Source organism: Daphnia pulex, chromosome 10 (assembly GCF_021134715.1).
Source record: "Daphnia pulex isolate KAP4 chromosome 10, ASM2113471v1".
Lineage (NCBI taxonomy): Eukaryota > Metazoa > Arthropoda > Branchiopoda > Diplostraca > Daphniidae > Daphnia > Daphnia pulex.
The window spans coordinates 11,086,242-11,106,053 of record NC_060026.1 but is presented as its reverse complement, the minus strand read 5'-3'; the positions used below and the strand labels follow the sequence as shown (position 1 = coordinate 11,106,053).

At 45.8% G+C, this 19,812-nt stretch overlaps 1 protein-coding gene across 1 annotated transcript in view; it reads left to right on the top strand.

Moving 5' to 3' along the window:
- LOC124204944 (homeobox protein homothorax-like) overlaps positions 1-19,812 on the top strand; it is a 70,602-nt gene that overhangs the window by 9,253 nt on the left and 41,537 nt on the right. Inside the window, exons 4-7 of the mRNA XM_046602192.1 lie at positions 1,809-1,859; positions 3,237-3,287; positions 4,582-4,782; positions 15,160-15,301. Coding sequence (XP_046458148.1) covers positions 1,809-1,859; positions 3,237-3,287; positions 4,582-4,782; positions 15,160-15,301 — 445 coding nt within the window. The remainder of the gene's footprint in view (positions 1-1,808; positions 1,860-3,236; positions 3,288-4,581; positions 4,783-15,159; positions 15,302-19,812) is intronic.

The window sequence follows — 19,812 nt, the reverse complement described above, 5'->3', positions numbered from 1 at the left end:
TCGGTTGTAATTTGACACTTTCGACGTCTGGTTCTGGTTTTGCGCGTTTTTTTGGAACCCCCCCCTCACACGGCTGGCTGGAATTCGTCTCTTTCCACCACAGAGTTTTGTGCGCCCCCCTTAAAAAACTTGAGACTTTTTTTTTGTCTTCAGCAGCTTTCAATTTCATTAACTTATATATTTTAAAAACAAGAAAAAGAACCAGTTTTTTCTCTGTGTGTGTATTTTTCTTCCCCTTGGAGTTCATCAAGAGTAAAACAAAAAAAGAAAAAAGAGATCTACATGTCCGGAGTTGAAATTCGACTCCGGTGCACAACTGTGCCATCCAATTTCATTTTCCCATGGAACAAGAGGAGTTTTTTTTCTTCTTTTCTTGGCTAGGGACTTGTTTCTTTAGTCAGAGTGTACATGGGTATATCTTTTATTCAAATCAAACAGTTAACTAGCTCAACCTATACACCTAAAAAAGGAGAGAATATCATTCGAGTTGTTTCGTTGGAGACTAATAATAATGAGCTGTTGGTGTGTGTTTCGTTTGCTGCGCCAATGAGTCGATGATCTTTTTTCCCTTTTCCCCGGGATGGCGTGTGGCTAGTCTCACGTGAGGCCGGCGGAAACGACGAGCTCACGAACCGAATCAACTCCGACTCTATACGTGTTGTTGATCAGTAATTGAAGTCAAAAGGAAGTCGAATGAGATAGAAACCCTCAAGTTTCTTCCCCCCTAAAATAAAAAAGAGATGGTGAGGGGGGAGGGGAAGTGGTACACACGTTGCATGCGAAACTCTCTTCTCTCTCTCTCGTGGGGGTCTGCTTCAAGTTAGCGTCGCTCCGGAGTCTAAAAGAAAAAAGAAAGAAAGAAGAGTGTTTGGCGGGGGAGGGTATCCGTCCGTCTGGACTTGACATGTCTGGGGTTGACGGCCCGTTAACTTGGTCCATCAAACGCCCAGCCGACCGACGGAAACTCTTCTTCTTCTTCCTTATAGGCCTGGCTGAAACGGAAAAAAAGATCTATACCGTCACGTAGCGACTCGACTCATTCATGCATGCGCCCATGCGTTGATGAGATCTTCTCTCGACGATTCCGGTCAACGCCGAATCCTTTGGTGTGTGTATCTCTTTCCCATTTGGCGACGGATTTAGCCTAAGAAGAAACAGGATGCATTTAACTCCATCGACAGATGTCAAGGAAACGTGTAGACTTGGTGAACTTTGCTTGGGGGGAAAAATAAAAAAGAAAGAAATCACCGCTAGAGTAAACCCGTTTCCTAGGTGAAGGCATCCGCATTTTATATATTTAAATATGCGCCATTTATTTTTAGAGCCGCGGGTTTTTTTAATTCTACGGCTGGCGGATGAGAGATGTATTGGCACGTGCCTCAAATGACACTATATACCACCACCACCACTATACTGCATGCCATCGTCATGGAGAAAGTAATAGTGGACGTGATGATGATGGTGGTGGTGGTAAGGTGGGCCCCTCGAGCGTGTGCTCCACTATGTCTGTGTGTGTGTGTGTGTGTGTGTACACAGTTGGCCTCTTCTTCTTCCAACCCAAATGACAGTCGACTGACCGGGCAAATCACAGTCCCTGTCAGGAAAGCGATGATGCATCGGCATTCTTTTTTCTCTCTCTCTCTCTCTTCCACCTTTTGAGGATTACACGCTTTTCGTGGTTGAAGAGAAAAACCTTATTTATCCTTTGCAGAGAGTTACACATTTAATATAAAATAAGACGCATTGAAATCAAATTGTGAATTTATATTTTTTCCCCCTTTTTTATTTCTCTCTCTCTCAAAAAACAGATTCGTCAGGAGAAGCCGTACTACATAGCCGACCCAGAAGTCGACTCCCTGGTGAGTTTTACATTTATATTCTAATTCTCTTGTTATGTCTTTGTGTGGTCTGTTTCTTCTTCTAGCTCTGTGACTTGGGCGTAATGGAATTGGGCGTGATTCAATGAAATAATAGGACCAGGGGGGTTGTTCCATTGAAGAAATCAATAAAAGAAAAATGCGCATCGAGTATAGAACGGAAGAAGAATAGAGGAGAAACAACAACAACAACAACAACATTGTATTTATATAGAGTGCATGTCGTTTGGGTTCGATGGCACAGTTTAGACAGATTATCGGCGGTCGTAGCGGGCCATTGACTCTCGCTCGATGGGGTAGTAGTTGGTTGGTGGGGGCAGCCCCTCAACTTTTATTCATCTTTTTCGCTTTCTCTCTCTTTGATTTGTCCTGGGTGCCAGCGTTATTTCTTATGATTTAATGCAGGCAAGTACATGTGAAGTCTTGGGTGGCTTCTTCTGTATAATAGTATAATCAGAATGGGCAAACTTGGTAGAAATTCGATACCTCCATAGTCTTCTTCTTCTTCTTCTCTGCCGCGATCGTAAATTGTCCCTTTGCATCAAGACCCCGGAGAGACTCGACGGTGGCAGGAGCCGCACACAAAACTCGGTGGAGCCTTCGACGGTTTCCGATTTGAAAGTCAATTGGTCGCGCTCGAGCGGCCACTTCTTTTTTCGTCTCTCTCTGGGTGTCTTGTATTCATCACGTCATTCGGCCTGGCCGCGGGATCGCATTTGCTCCTCGCCACGCTCCGGCCATCAAATTCCATTTGATTCTTTTTTCCTCTCTCTCTCTTTTGCCTTTTTCGGCTCGTAGACGTCAGCTAGAGAAAATCAACCCGTAAAAGAAAATAAAATAAAAAAAAGAGACAAAAATGAAATGAGAGAAAGAGCTGCCAAACACTTTGGGGTCCTCTACCTGTGTGCTCATTCACCGTGTCGTTTGCTCATCCCGTGTCGAGGACAAATCAACGTGTATTGCTCAACTCAATGCCGTGTCTATGATACCAGCGCTTCGTGAATTCTTTTAAAAACCTAAAAATTTTGTTTGAAAAAAGTCTGGAAGGTCCTTCTGTCGCTCGGTGTGACCGATGCGCTTCATATCGAACCAACGAGTCAAAATTTGTATATTTACGAGCCGTGTAGCAGCGGCGCGGCCCCGACTCACGGGCAAATGATAAGAGAATAGTGTCAAGAACCGTACCAAACGGCGGTCAAGCGGAGCCGTTTTCTTGTCGATTTTTAATTTTTATTTTTTCAAAATTTTCACTTTTCAAAAAATGTCTTATCGTGACGACGGTCTTATATCTTCTGTAATCACTTTACACAATATGTCGTAAAAAAATTGACTAAAAATATGTTTTTTAAAATTTTATAGATGGTGCAGGCCATTCAAGTGCTCCGGTTCCACCTCCTGGAATTAGAAAAGGTAAAAAATTTGTTGAAAATTTCATTTCGATGTATATATCGATGGAAAATAAGTATGTACGTTGAGAGATAGACTTTGACGTGCACGAGGCATAGGCAAAGTTTATTTTGGCAGGTGATACGGCGCTGCTGTTATATAAGATAGTCTGAGGGTGGTGGTGGTGGAGGGGTTTCGAAGCGATTGGCAACGGGGTTCTTGAGGAGATGGATGACCTATTCATTCCCATCTAGTTTTGGTCGCACCATTTTCACGATGAATAGATGGGTTTTCTCCTCGCTGCGAGAAAGAAAGAAATCGAGAACGGAAAAAGCCTTGATGAGATGCTGCTGTTGAATTGCCGGCGTCTTTGTGTGTGTGCGCCTTGCAAGGGGGTGGGGTGGGGGAGGGGTGGCGGCGGTGGGAGGGAAATAAAGAAGAAAAAGGAGGTCTGCGACTGAGCGAGGAGCTGTCACGAGCAGGTGACGGCGCCGCCTGCTGCTGCTGCTGCTGCCTTTCCCCACCCGACGTTTGCGCGCGTGCGAGAAACATTTCACTCGCAGCCCTCCCACCGTGTGTCACTTGCAGAGCACATCCCTTACACAACACACGACTATAGACGACTAACATCGACTCGTTCCAATCCCGCCCTTTGGGGCCCGCCAGATCCCCCTTTTTATATATTTAAAAAATAAAAATGCGAAGAATAGAAAAAGAACCTACCGAGCAGCGGCCCAAAGAGAGAACCTGATAACACAAAAGATGCCGTTCGATCGTTTGTCACGGAAACGATGGATGTAAATCATAGTCGAGACATTTCGTGATGCTAGTGATGAAAGCTTTACATTTCTTTTGATTCTGGCCAAAAAATAATAAATAAAACTATTTTGGTTATTTTTATTTTTTTGCTCGGGCTGGTGTATATTGTGACATTCTGCCGAGTGAGACATTGCGTTATTCAGTTATCTATTGGTCTCTCTCTGATGATGATGATAAAACATATATATATATATATCCGTCCTATGTACAGTTAGGGCGTCGTATACAAATATAAATGTGTTGTGCAGATAAGGTGGCACGGCGTCCTTGGGAAATTCGAAGCCGATCTAATGATCTCTGGCAATCATAACAACCGTCATCGTCATCTTGGTAATGACGTGGAATGGCATGAGACGGATCGGATGACGAGACGCGTAGCTGGCCAATGCGCCAGAGGCATTGCTTGACTATAGTTGACAAATGATGACGTTGTGTGTGTTTTCCATCATTAATTTATTTCTTTTTTTTTCGTCCGTGATTCATTGGCGAACGACAACAGGTTCACGAGCTGTGCGACAACTTTTGCCACCGCTACATCAGTTGTCTGAAGGGCAAGATGCCCATCGACCTGGTGATCGACGAGCGGGACGGCACCAGCAAGCCCGACCTGGGCGACACCAACAACAACTCGGGCGCCCATCACGCCCGCGCCTCCACCGCCGACACGAGCCACACGGACGGATCCAGCACACCGGACGTGGTCAGTCTCTCATTTTGTGCCTTTGCATCCATTCTTTTGTTCCTTATCGCACTTGCTCTTCCGTCGACGACTTTTGTGTGTGTGACGTCGTTGACGTGTTACATGCGCAAATGACACGAGCCATCACAGTCGGTGTCGACGTCGGAGACGGACGACTTCCGATCGTCGCCCGGCAGCCCACCAGGCCGTCTCCAATATTCTATTGACGTTATCATAAGTCACACCCGACAGGCACACACAGAAAAATCTGATTTTGTTTTTCCCCTTTTTTATTTTTATTATTTTGGGGGGGCCATCGACGGGGATGACACGATCCAGTCACAGTTACTGCCCGGCCACAGTCGTTTTTATTTCGTTTTGTTACAGCTTTGGCGTTTACAGCCCATGTGTGTGTGAGAGAGAGTCTCTCTAAATAGTTTTCTTTTCTTATCTGGTGCTGCTCGTTGGGTGGGTGGGTGGCAATGGGACATGGAGGAGAAGAATATGGGCGACGAGGTATTAGCGGCTTAAGTGAATGTTATGTGTTGCGTACGTGGGAAATCGCCGGGGAGTGTTGTTGTGTTTGATCATTAGGACCTTCTTTTCTTTCTTTCTTTCCTTCCTCCCCTCTCATTCGGTTGGGACCAACGGACCCCGGCGTCTGTGGGGGAGTGTGAGGGGTTCAGTTCTTTCACAGCGTCATGGATATATAAAAATACAGCCGGACAATCCGCTCAGCGTCCGCGGTCGCCGCTTAATCTCCTCTCGTCCGCCAATTGTTTGGTGCCGCTGGCCGATTGTCGGCGCCCGCGCGTGTGCTGGCCAACAACTGTGAGAAAAAAGAAGAAGCTGAAATGCTTTTGATCAATAGGCCGTTGTTGGTTCTATAAAGCCCATCATTTGCCATCAGTTGTGTCTGAGCGGGTGGTGGCCGTCCGATTTGGCCGATCGACCGGGAGTTTGGAAATGAATCGAGGAAGGGGGGGGGGGGCTAAGCGTGCAGCATAGAAAGGGGTAGAGGATTTCCACAGTAGACACACACGTTCCCTTCTGTACCATAGAAATCGGGCAAACATTGAGGGTGACGCTTGATCCGCTTTGGGGCTTGTCGTTTGCCACCAGCCACGTTTCATCCTCGGCTCTCCTATGTTTATTTATTATGATTTTCTATTTTGAAATACAGTTTGAATCAAATTCAAATGCTCTTGAAAAACCGCGTCGTCCCCTCGGCTACCATATGACAGCAAACCGCATCGACCATTCATGAGGAGGGTCTGTTTTTTAATCCTCGTCGATTGATCCTCTCCTCCCAACGGGGTCCGCAAACAAACAAACAAATAATAGACAAAACACCGCAACAAAACTTTCACACACTGAATATCCCCCACTCTTTTGAAAAATCGTAAAAAAAAAAAATAGTCGTCGTCTGTTTTGTATTTTATTTGTTTCCCCGTTGAAAATAACGGGCTCGTTTTTTGACCGATCACAGGGACGAAGAAAAAACCTTTTCGGTCGACATTTTAAAAGTCTTTTTTTTTTCCTTTCTCCTTGCCACTCGAATGGACATTGTCGCCGATAAACCGTATCGGAACCCAACAGGAACGCAGAGAGAGGGGAGAAACTAAAGAGAGAGATAGGAAAAGTCCATCGCGTGAGTGGAGTCAACTCCGCTTCTTCATTTTCTTCTGTAAATTTAAACGAAAATATTTTTACGTGGAGAGGCTGCCGAAAATGCTCATTTTCAATTCTCGTTCAATAATAATTTTTTTCCTTTAAAAAAATAAAATAAATAAAAGTCCAGTAGAAATATGTCGAAAAAGTTGTACTGCGCATTATCAGCCGAAGCGGGAAAGTCTAGAGTTCATTTTTGTTGGGTTATTTGTGTGTGTGTGTGTGTGTTTGTTGGCGTGTTATCAGCTATTGACGCTTGTGTTTTGTCAGATCGAGACCGTCTCTATAGCTCATCTACACACCGTTGCGTTGTCGCGCCGCTGTGCAGCGGGAGTCTATGGCGTCGTCCATCGGGATAAAAACACAAAAAAACATTTGACAGTGTTATCGACGGTTTTTCCCCCCCACCGCTTCTTTTTTTTTCTTATCCATAAAAGGGAGAGGTACTGTAGGCAAAAAGGATCCCGGCGTTTGTGTGTGTGTGTCTACAGTGCGCCGAACGATATAAGACTGGGCCGGTATTATTATGACTATTATAACTCTCCCCAGCGGACAGGATAAATCAATATGGGTCGGTTGGAAAAAAAAAAGGATCTGAAAGTTACTCAAGTAGACGAGGAGGAGGAGGATACATGGCTATTAGGATAGGACACGAAAGTGTGTGTCTATCGCTAAAAGTTTGGGTTAAGAGTATCTCGTCGTCAATGGGTCGGAGGGGATGTTGACCGTCGTGGTGGTCCAGAAAGATGAGCATTGAGCAAGAATCAAACGTGATGAAAACGGGAGAGGCTTTTTTTTCTTTTTCTGGTAGTAGGAGATGATGATGAGAGTGGTGGGGTGGATATGGGACGGTGGGCGCACGCGCTTCTCCCGTCCGCTCACGGCTGACTGGATCGCGCAGTAGATGGAAAGGGAGAAAAGATGTTGTTTTTCATTCGCCTTCCCAAGAAAAGAAGGAAGGAGTTGATGGACCGTTGATGGTCTTTGCGACGACCCTTGCGGACGCGTCTTTCTGACCGACGGAGCGCAACGACGCCACTCGGAAATCCACCCTCTCCCGCCGCCGCTGCCGCCGTCGTCTCCCTATACGCATCTATCCCGAGGCGGAGTTTTCTTCTTCTTCTTCTCTCAATCTATCGGCCCATTCCGCTTGCCAACAGCTCCTGCAGCCCAGCAGTTGAGCCGCTCCCGCTATACATGGGGTCCCCCACAATCAGAAACGAAACCAACCGTTCCGAATAATGACTCTTGTCGGTTACTAGACGAAACTGCGGAGACGTGATGGAGATTTCGTGCCGCCTTCGCTCTACCGGTACCGACTTTGGACGGGGAAAAATATAAAAATAAAAGAAAAACCTGGCGAGCAGAGAGAGAAAGAGACTCTCCCGTCGGTTTTTATGAGATCGACACGGCCAGATTAGAGCCGACGTTTTTTGGGGGCTCCGCACACACTGAAGGTGGTCGTGGATAATCTGGATATCAGGAGCGATAGAAGACGTGAACTTTGACTTGTCTAGCTGATAAAATAAAACGACGAAACAACTTTTCCTTTTCTTCACGTTTTTATTTTATTTTTTCTCCCCTCTCTCTCTCCCGTTGAGAGAGAAGCGGCCGGACCATAACTGGGTCATTTGCCCGTCTTGTTATCAAAACGAATTGCTCATTTGCATTGTCCGCCCATCGGAAAAAAAACGAAAAGAAATTTGTTTTTTCACGATCAGATTTAATTCGTTTGGAGCTCGTTCCAGTCAAACGGATTGTTCTCTCTCTCTTTTTATTTCTCTTAATCTACCTTGATAGATGCGACGGAATCAAGTCAAGTGCATTTCTTTTCCGGCCCCCAGAATATGTGTTAAGCCGGGCTGCTGCTGCGGGAAACAAGATGGACGGCCTTGTCTTCTTCTCCTTCCCAAACGATAGGGGAGGAAGAAAAAAACTTTCTTCTTCTTCTTTTTTCTCCTTTCTGTCGTCTTGTGAGTGAAATATATACCGTCTCTTGTCGTGGCGGGTGCAATGCTGGAACGGCCGTCGCACGGATCTCTCTCTCTCTAGCTCTCTCTTCGGCAGAGTGAAGCATTCGAAACAGACAGGGGCAAGCGTTTTGGGTCGTGTACGAAAGGGGAACAAAAAGAAGAAGAAGAAGAAGAAAGATCCCAACTTCCCATTCTCCCTCGTCTTTTGGCAGAGGCCATCAACCGAAGATTTACGAGTGTGTCTCCCACACAGCAGTTCACACAGGGAAAAAGGGGGTGGGGGAACCGAAATGAAGAAAATATCTTTACTCTACTATCCTCTCCAACAGCAGCAGCAGCAGCTCTAAGTAGTATATATCCTGAATAGACTTAAAAGACTTGTAGGGTTGGATGGGGGGTATTACACTCACACATCCCGTGGAAAATGGAAACTTTATATCCGATATATATATAGTATAGGATGGGATATAAGTTGGGGAACCCGGATGAACCTTTTTACTTTGCCCTGTACTCACTAGCTGCTGCTTGTGACACCGTCTAGCTCATATGCCCTGCCCGAGATGTAGTACAACTCGTTTCGGATCCCCCCGAAACTTTGCGTATACAAATGACTAAATAACGCGGTACACACACGAATCTAGAAACTTGTGAGCAGTTTGTGCTAATGCTGAAATAGTTGAGACCCGGGGGTGAGAAGAGAGCGGGGGATGCGTGCGCACGTCTGTCTCGTCCAATAACGAAACGACTTCGTCTCTTATAGCCTATTGGATCCCGAGGAAGAAGCAACTTATTGAACCGCACACACCTGCAACGTTCGATCCCATTGTTTGCGGGATAACCAAACCCCAAAAAGAAATTCTATTTTTGGTGGTGTAACTTTTGTTTGGGTGTTCCAGTTGCACTTTGATCTTTTTTTTTCCGAGGGTGTACACTGTACACATCATCCCCGGTTCTCTTGTCGGGAGTGAAAGAGGTTTTTAGTAGCGATGAGATGACTATTGTTCCATTTGGCCAGGGCCTTTGCTTTTATATGTTATAACATTATGAAAGGCAGCAGCACTAAGGCGGAGGGCCTTTTGATGTGGGCCCAGGGAACGACAATGCGCACAACAATCACCTTCTGCTGCTGCTGGGCGCATCACGGCTCCAAAAGGGAGAGAGATGGTTGTGTTGTTGTTCTGGTTTGAGTCTTGTGTGTGACAACCACAGAAGCCGCCGCCGCCTTTGCCTAGCTGCCTAGCTGCAACCCTCTCTCCCAGGGAAACTTTTGGCGGAATAATACGGAGCGTGTTGTTGTTGTTGCTAGACTCCTGCGCGGCTTTTGTATTTGGCCAGTCATTAGGAAACTGTGGGGGAGAGAGAAATTTCCACCCCCGCCCGTTTTGAAAAACTCCACAGTTGTGACTGTATAAAATGTCGCCTCCCCCCACCACCACCCTCGTTTATACCCACCGACGTCTGTGTGTGTAGATGTGTATAAATATATATACAGACGGACATTGTTGTCAGCTGAAGAGATGCAAAAGCAGAGCTCTCGGCGTCGGCTGGCGTTGGCAGGTCGTGCGGGGGGACATGGTCGGCCGGGAGAAGAAGAAACCATCCACACACACACACACACAACCACGGGACACACAAAAGATGGCCTCCTCCTATCTGGTCGTAACCATCAAACTCAACAGCACACACAAAAGCAGCTCGTGCAGTTCCACCCTCTTTTTCACATGACCATCATCTCCTTTATATATTTTTTAAGACGTCTGTTTTTATTTTTCAAAGTGGAGAATTAAACGAGAAATCGTTAAAAAAGAAGAAGAACAAAGTCGAAACACAAAAAAACACCACTGAAAAATCATTCACGAGACCGACAACCGTGTCAAAATGGTACCCAACATCACGTGGGGGTCATAATGAGCATTCAGAACAAAAAAAACATTTCAGTCGGGCAGATGCCGAACACACAAAAGGCCTGAAAAAAAAAACACAGAGAGAAAAAGCTCAAACAAGTCCGGGTTTTTTTTTTCTCTGGCAGCGGGTCGGAATGGACCATCCGCCGGGGCCGGCACAACTCTTTTTTTGAAGAGGCAATTGATAGTTTTTTCCAAAGCGTTTATTTTCTTTTATTTGTGTGAAAATGGTTTCTTCTTCTTCTTCTCCGAGAGCAACAACAATAAGACCAACAACAACAACAACCCAAAAGTGTTTCTTTTTCGCCCTGCCCACCTCCTTATGAAAATGAACGGGCAATCAGCCGACAGAGATGATGGAAAAGAGGCAGTGGCCCGTCGACGTTTCCTTTGACTTTGAGCGCCCGTTCAATGCCGTCAAGCTGTCACGTAAACTACGACGGCACTCTTGGTCGTTTACAGCAGCAGCCGCAGCAGTCTCAGCGTCCTCCCGCCCGGCTCACGTTTGAGACTTCCCGCGCAACAGCAGCCGACAACTCGGCGTTCCTCGATTGGAATTTCACGACCTTTACGTCTCTCTTTCTCTCTCGTCAAAAGATGATAACGTTGACATAAATGATGGGGACGAAATCACGTTCGTTCAACAATGGACGGGAGGGTTGGTAGAAGAAAAAAAAAACAGCTGATTTATTGACGACCGGCCCATCCGCCCTCCTTTTCTCCTCCCACCACCTTCCATTGCGCTCTTGTTTTGATGATAGGATTTTTCTTTTTCTTTCGCTCTTTTTTTTTCGTGTTCAAAGTTGATTTATTGACGTTTCGTCACTCTCCCGTTTTTTGTTTTCCTTTTTCTACCTGAACCGTTTGCTGCCCCGCTCGCTAAATCTCTCACCTTTTGAGCAAATTTCAGGGTCCGTGACAGTTTTGTTTTTCCCTTTTCTTCGACAGTGTGTGTGTCGGGGGCTGTCGGTAATTTTCTGCCCGTCCCGTTAGACTTGTTATTACAATGATTCTCTCCTCGTCTTATCTCTTCCCAATCCTTTTTTTCAGGGTTTTTTCTTCTACTTCTTCTTTTATGTTATTTTGAACATTTGTTTTAAACACGGCTTTGCCCTTCACCATTTTTCGGCGGTAACAATTTCCTATTTCAATCAACCGACCGCAACTTTTGTTGGTGGAAAAAGAAACAAAACCAAAAGTTATCGACATTATATAGGTACATATAATATATATACAGTCTTGTATTATTTTTAAAAAAAAGGAAAAAGGAAAAAGAATAATAGCCTCGAGTGAAAGCGGTGTGAGCGAAAAAAAAAAAGATGTGGTATATTTCCGGATGAGTTTGTTATTTCTTTTACACATGAATATTACCTTATACGAATATTTTTTGGGGTTTTTTTTTCCCTCTGTGTTATCGACACAGTTGCGCACACGTTACGAGGGAATGGATGTTGAAGGAGGCGGGAAAAGGTATCAAGGGAAAGAAGAAGAAAAAGAAGAAGAAAAAATAAATATCCAAGAGAGGAAGGGGATGATTATGTTCCACCTGTGTCCCGACCGGTACACATCTTACAAGAAAATAACAACAACAACATGAGGGCCCATGAAGAGAAAAAGTAGTTCTCCACTTTGGGTAGGGAGAAAAAGCACACACACACACACACACCTGGCCGATGAAGAAGAAGAAGAAGAAGCCATGGAATTACACATGGAGAGTGTTTTTATCTTTTCCTTTTTCAGAGAAGAGAGAAACATTTTTTCATTCCCTCTTGTGTATGTGATGTAGACTTTAGTTGAGGAATCCCGAGACCGGATAAAGTTGAACGAGTATCAAGATAGCGAGAAGGAATGAAATGAGTACAGCCGAGAAGAATAGGAAGAGTTGGCCCGAGGCTGACCGCTAACCACAGTCATTAGGTCGCTTACACGCTATGCGTTGCCTTCAAGATGCTTATTAGGGCTTAGCCTCAAACTGTGCAACAGTCCCATTACAGCTAGAGCCTCTCTTTTTTCTTTTTCTTCTTCACGGCTAACGAAAAATGGTGTACATGTTTTTCTTTCTTTTTTCTTTTGGGTAAAGGTGGGTCGGCCGGTGCCTTTTTTTCGTGGGCTGTGGAAGACGCACACACATATGTAGACGGACAAACATGGTAGAAATGAAATGGATAGAATGGGAATCATAGAAGAAGAAGACCAGATGGCTGATGCCATCAACTTCCCCTCTCAGAAAAAAAAAGAACCGAACCGTTTTTCTCTTTATTTTTTAACCCAAAATAGGAAAGTCAGAAAAAAGAAGAAAAAGGAAATGGACAAGAATCTCGAAATCCGATGGATATAAAAGTCGACATGAGAAAGGAATCAGGGGGGAGAAAGAGAGGATAGAAAGGACTTTTGTGTTCGATGATGACAATCAATGGAACCAATTCGAGGTACACAGTTGAGCAGAGCCTTCCAAGTCGTTTGGGCGCTGCCAGATAGCCTCCAGATTGGGATTCCTCTTCTTCTTCTTTTTCTTTTTAGATTATTTCTCTGTGTGTTCTGTCTCTTCTCTCCCAGTTTCCCTGGCAATCCCGACCGACTCGGTCACGACTAATGACCCCTTGATTTGATTCGTTTGTAAAAAGAGTGAGAAAAAAAGAATTGGTCCGCTGCTCGCTGAGTGGGGAGCGAGCGATGTACACGCACGAGTATTAAGGACTACGTACCTATATAAAGCGCCCTTGACGTGGCTCGTTTGATTTCCGATTGTGACCAGCATATACATCCAACTCACGCTTGGCACATCTATAACCTCCCCCTCTCTGTTGCAACCCAACCACATGAGAGCTCCAACCTTTTTTTTTCGAAAATGTTGAGACCAGAAACTGTTCGATCCATAGCTGGACCCTCTATCTCTCTCTCTCTCTCTTGTTCATGGGTTTTTTCTGTCCTTACCTTGGGCTTTTGGCTATTTGAAATGGAAGGAGCAAGGAGCGCGCAGGAGCCGAGTCAAAGAGTGTTTGAGGGGGTTGGGGTAAAAGTGGGGGCCATGTCGAATAAGAAGCAGCCAGACTCGTCCATTTGGCTGCCATCGGTCCCTGAAAAGCAATCCGTTGATTAGATCGAGTCTGCCAGAGCTATGGGTAGCGAGAGAGAGAGAGAGAGACAGTAGAGGGGAGTTGCTCTGCTCCTCTTTCAATGGCGCACAATCGAGTTAAGGCCAAAAAGGAGAGACGAGGGTGTGCTGCTCGGCGAAGGAGGGGAGAGAGACTTTTTAGCCATCGATTATTCATCGCGCGGGACTTCGGGTCGGGTCGTGCGCGCCAGCGCCGTCACCCCTCGCCATCGCATACAGAGTTCTTCTATACTCTTGACGTTATATCGATTGGTTGGAAATTCCAGCCGACGCTCGATTCTCTCTATAGCAGCGGGCAGACGAACAACTCTGATGGATGGATGTCTGAGCGACGTGGCACTGGATAAATCAACAGTGTCCGAAGAGGATACACATCCAGCAGAGAGAGAGAGTCGCAACTGAGGTGTAATAGAGGGTACACAGAAGATGGGGGAGAGTAGTGTGCAGCATGGCGGAAGTAATCGGGACTTTGTGTATGTGTGTGTGTCAAATCCGCCTGTCCCATCTGCTTCATAATCGGCGTTGCTTCTGTGCTGCTGCTGCTCAAAAGAGCAACGCGCAACCCCCCGCCCGTTATGTAGCCCCTGCCCCTGCCCCCCCCCCCCCCTTACTAGTCTCTGCGGGCAAGAGCTTTTCAGCCGATTGCCTTTTTGCGCTTATTTTGCGCGTCCCTGAAAAATTCTTCTTCTTCTTTTCCTCTCCCGCGTCTGTTGTTGTTGTTGTTGTTGTGTGGACTAAAGAGGCTACGGTCACCCGCTCTCTCTTGCGTGTTTTCGTGTCTAACGCTCGTAGCGTGCGGGATGATGACAAAAGGGGGCGGATAGGGGCGCCAAGATCCGCGCAACTGATGTAAACAAGGGTTCTAAGAATATACACACGCCAGGAGCTCTACTACACTCCCTAGTGGTGGTAGAGAAGAAGAGGAAAAAAACGAACCAAAAAAATAGATTTAAGGCCACGCGTCCGGGATCTTCTGTGCCCGCTCTCATCTCCAATTTCCTATCGACTGATTGTGTGTAGGCCGGAACCAGAAAGAAGAAAGAGGAAAAGCTTCTTCTTCTTCTCTTCTTCTTCCTTGTGTATTATTTCACCCTCTTGCACAGGCATCACACAGGCGTGCGCCGGGGCTTTGATCGGTTTTGGCTTTTTGTGCAAAGGGAATAAAGAAAGAGACGACGACGGTATGACTATTATTATATAGACTTGTCTCTTTCTCCCTATTCGTTTCTGTGTGCGTATTATTCAAATCGAATGAAGGAAAACAAGTCGCCGGGATAGATATCCGGATTCAATTTGCATTGATGAGCCCCTCTACACCACCACCACGCACACACACACAACTGCCAGAATGGCTTGCCGAAAGGAAGAAAATGCCGGGCAACAGGGCCAGTTTCCCCCTTTTGTGTTTTAGCAGCGTCAATTTTATATAAACCGTAACACACACACACACACACGAGTGTGTCTATAAGATACTGCGGTGCGCTACACGGCCTCTAGACTGTATAAGTCTACGAGTCCATAAACTCGTGGAATAGACATCATTTATTTGATTGTTTCTTTTTATGCTTGAAAAGACTGAATGAGAAACTTTGCGACGGTGAATATGTCTTCCGGTCGGAAGCGTCAAAGTCTCGCGCCTTATTGTTGGCGCCCGTTTCCCTCTGCCGATGATTTTTATTTCGCCACTAAAATAATTGAATTTTTTCTTTTTCTTTTCTTTTTTTGGTTATTACAGCGCCCTCCGTCGTCTTCACTGTCGTATTCAGGACCTGGTAATGATGACACGCGGTCGCCCGGCTCAGTCGGAGGCACTCCCGGACCGTTGAGCGCCGCCCCGCCCCTCTCACAGCAGAGCGTCGACAACGTCAGCGAAGCAGGTAGGCACAGCACCGTTTACCACTTTTAAATGACGAAAGCCACCACCAACCATCAACGTTGGGCTTCCTTCAGTCTTTCGTTGGCTCCTTTTTTTTTCTTTCGGGTCTGCGGTTGAACTTTTACTCCACCCACCGACGGCATTCCCATTATTATGTCGAATGCTATCCCGTCATATTTTTCTTTTTTCATGACGGACCATTATTTTCTCTTGCGTCACCCGATAAAGAAACCCCCAAAAAGAAGAAGAAAACAATTGATTGCCTGCCGTCCTTATCGGTCGGTTCTCTTGCGGATCATCAGAGAACAACACAGCGCTGTCAAATCGACTGATGCCGGACTTGTCTTTATCAGCGGCCCTTGTACCTTTTTCGGCAACTTGTTTAACTATTTAGGAAGAATCCCGTTTTCTCCGTGATACGGTCGATCACCGAAATGTGCGGGCGATTATGATGATCACGTTAGCCATTTCTCTCTCTTCTCTGTGTGTGCAACCCGTCGTCGGAAATATTAAATAAAAATAATCAAAATAAAATAGGAGCCGGTAACCTAGTAACGGGCATTCAGGGACATCCTCCGATAATGCATTCAATGGGTGACGGCCTCTCTCTCTCACCGGTTCTAACACGATTTGTGCTGGCCTGCCACTAGAGACGGACGCAAAAGTAAGAGAGCACATCTCTCTCGTCCATTGATGAATTGTATCGATAGGTTTCTCTCTCTCTTTTTTATTCTTCTGTCCTTTTTTTCTGGGTGGGGCCGCAGTGTACTAGAGTTGATGCGATTGTCGTGTATGGATGGTGAACCCATGCATGTTACATGTATATATACGTCCGTGAGGGGTTTTTTTTTCGGGGGGAGGTGTACTGGTCGGGGGGAGAGAATTGCAGTGTGTAGCGAGGGGTGGCTAAGGAGAACGAATTACGTCAATCCATCGGGTTAAGTGCTCTCGTCTCTCCCCCCGCAAACCTCCCAAAAAACCTCTCCCTTTTTGCATCCAGCGAGAGAAAGAGACAAGGGAAAGTTCAAGAGTTTAGAAGCCTCTATTTTTTAAAACACGCCATCCCCCCCCCCCAGCCCACCCCGTCCTTGTGTTATAGGACTCTATTTACTTATACAGAACTTTGGCTGGTGTGAAAAGGAGGATTTTCCAGCTAGGAAAGTACTACAACTAGTCGTTAGATCTTTAAGTACTTTGGATTGTGCCTTTCGATGGGGGTGACAGTACTATACTACTCTTGGAAAGGCGGCGGACAATAGTCCCGCAGAGTAGACGGGGCCGTACCTTGTCGAGAGATACTTGACACAACAACAACAACAACAACACGCCAAGAGATCGTCGTTTGAGACTGTCAATATTATGGGCCAATCTTTTCATTGGGAATTTTTTCTACAAATTCAAATAGAACTAAATCGGAGGATCCAGCTGCGGGATTTTGCGCCTCCATTTCCTGGCGTTTCATCAACTCAATGGGGGTCTATGTGTTTCCTCTGGGGTTTTATTTCGTGCTGCTAAGTCTAGAACGAGTGCCTTGTGTATTGACTCGTCGCCTCCTCGTTTAAAAAATCCCACATCCTTGGACTCTCTTCTCCTGCGAGAAAAGGGACTTCCAGGAAGAAGAACCTCCCTATCTCTCTTGTGTGTGTGTACGTACACGAGTGTTAAATTTAGAAAAAGAGGAACGGGGGCCCACCTCCCAGCGACGCTGCGAGACTTTCTTTCGACAAAGTTCATTTTGCCTCTTTTGCAGCCTCGGTCCCTTTTGGCTTTGAATTTGACTCGTAGGGGAAAAACAAAAGTTCCCCTACAGTCGCCCCCAACAACGTCAAATGTCTGTGTGTGTGTGTAGAGGGGAAGAGGAGGAAGAAGGAGGAGGAGGAGGAAGATTTTTCATGCGTTCGCCATGTGTGAGTGAACGGGCCAGCCTCACTCTTGCGGCTGCTGTTTTTCGTAGGGAAAGAAGAAGAAGAAGAAAAAAGAGCGTCGCCGATGGACCGCAACGAGTGGCAAAGTCTAGTCGGTAGTGTAGTAGTGCCGAGCTTCTTCTCCCCTATACAACCGCCGAAACTTGATGGGTTATTCTTGTACTGCCTATAAGACGTGGGATGTGTGTGTGTGTATATATACGTCTCTCGGCAGAGGCCAGACTTTTGTTTATTTGGCTTGTGGTTTGCTAGAGCTGCTTGTGCTCGTCTTTCTTTCGTCCTCTACGCCACTTCTTCTACTTCGCTCCTGCTGCTGCTGCTGCTGCCCTTTTTTCTCGACTTTTAAATATTTTCCTTCTTCTTTTTTTCGGGGGCCCTGTTGTGTTTTCTTTACTCTCTCCCTTCTTGTCCAGGGGAATTTGAATTTGAATCGGGCCAGCGTGCAGACGCGTCGAACCAGTTCACTCTGCACTCTCAAAAGGGGAAATGTATCAAACTCTCGCGAGCTCGTCTCTCTCTCTCTCTTGATTATTCGACGATTTTGAGCGAGAAAATGATCGCCATGGCGTGCTCTCTTCCATAAGGGGGGCTATCGATTGCCAAATGTCAAAATTCATTCAATAAGAAAATGATGTGAAATCATTTACATGCGCACGCAAACAATTTTCGAGAGGAAAAACCCGTTTCTCTTCTTCTTCGTTTTTTTTTTCATTGCCCTTAACGAGTTCACATTTGCAAGTCGACAGAAATTGAATCCTCGTGTCCCGCTTTTATTCCACGAAATGCGCGTATAAATAAATATCAATTTTTCAACATTTAAATAAGGGCGACACAGCAGCAGCATCCAGCATAATGGAATATCTAGGTTGGATGAAATGGAGTTTGGAAATGTGAAACACATCTTGTCTCTCTATGTTCCTTTCGCCGCCGACATTTTTCCATGTTCTTCCAGCGACTTTGGTTTTATTTTTTCTTTCTTTCTTTCTCCCCTTCATCTGCCTTTTTGAAACGCATCGAATTTCACACTTTTCCCTTCTTTCTTACCAAGTTAAACCTGACATTCCTCGAATGCATTTTCAAATAAGAATGTTTCTCTGAGCTGCTCGCCCCCCACCCGTCTCTTATATAAGGCTTTAACGTCACAACGATATCGCATTTCTCCTCTAAAAAGTCTTCAAGTCAAACGAGTCTTGGACAAAGACACATTATAACAGTGTGTGAGATTTTTTTTTTTTTTAAAGGAAAGAAAAAAAAAACCAACCCAACAATTGATAGCTGGCGCTTTTGGTGGTCCGTTCTTTTTTTCTTTCCCGAGCTGCAAACGATGATGTGAAACAAGTCGAGCGTTTTGTTTTTTCCCGGCTCGATTAGCCCGACACTCCATTTGTGTATCAGCGCAGCATATGTTTTTGTTTCTTTGCCTTTGTGGGCTGGGAGTAGCTAGTAGTAGCTGATGTGTGTGCCCCGTCGTCTTGTCATTGATGACAACGGCGGTGGCGCAGGGGGGGAGTTGCCCGGCTGCGGTAGTAGCAAGTGACAGAAGCCGTCAGCAAATCAACCCACCTATACTACTACTACTACTACTACTACTACAACGTTCATGTACACACACACATATTTTTCTTTCCCATTCTTTTCCGAGTCCGCTTCTTTTGCTCGTCCATTTGCAGCTCATTCATCACCCGGGCTTCTTGTTGTTCCTGTTGTCTCCGACGACACTGAGCCTCCAACCCGCCAGCAGCCAGCGGATCATTCTTTCGCTCGTTTTTGGGTTGTGGTGTGAGACTTAAGACTTCTTTTTGGGGGGGGGGGGGCGTCTTGTTTGTTGTTTCGGGTTTTTAGTCGGATATAGTGACGAGGGAGACAGACAGACAAACAGACGGGAGAATAAAAGAGCAATGAGCCACACGGATGGGTTGTGTGTGTGTGACAAGATGGAAGGGGGGAGAAGAAGGAAAAAAGGCAAAACGGACGTTTAAAAACTCTTGTCGGTTTATCAGCCACTTCCGCAACCGCCGCCACCACCACGAGGGAAGAAGAACATTCATGGCCGTCAATTGTCGCCCCCCGAAAAATATATATAGCGACTTCGGACTTGTAGATCATTCAGAAACAATCGCCATAAGCCACAGCTCAAAAATAAAAACGGAGCCAAACGACCGAGGATGTAGACTATAACTCGGAGTTCAGCAGTCATCACTGCCCGCCATTTATTGTTGCAAAACGATACAGACGGACTCTTTAAAACGGAAAGGCTTTTTTCTTTTGTTTTGTTGTTGGGAAATCCCCTTGGCCAGTTGGATTTGTTGTACAAATTTAAAGGGAATTAACTTAAACTGGTTTTAGGGGGATTCTTTTCTTTTCCGTCCATGTCGTCCGTCTCTTCTTATTTCTCTTGTCTACTCTTCTTTTCTTTTTCCTTGTGCGTTGTCGAGACGCTCGTAAATCGCCCAGGCCCCTACGACGTCGACGCTTCTTTTCTTTTCTTTTTTCTCCCCGACGCTCTCTGCAGTTCCTCCTTGTGCCCAACCCTAGTAACCGTAGCCCCCCCGAAAACAGCATCTCTTATAGAAAGACGGGCCAAACT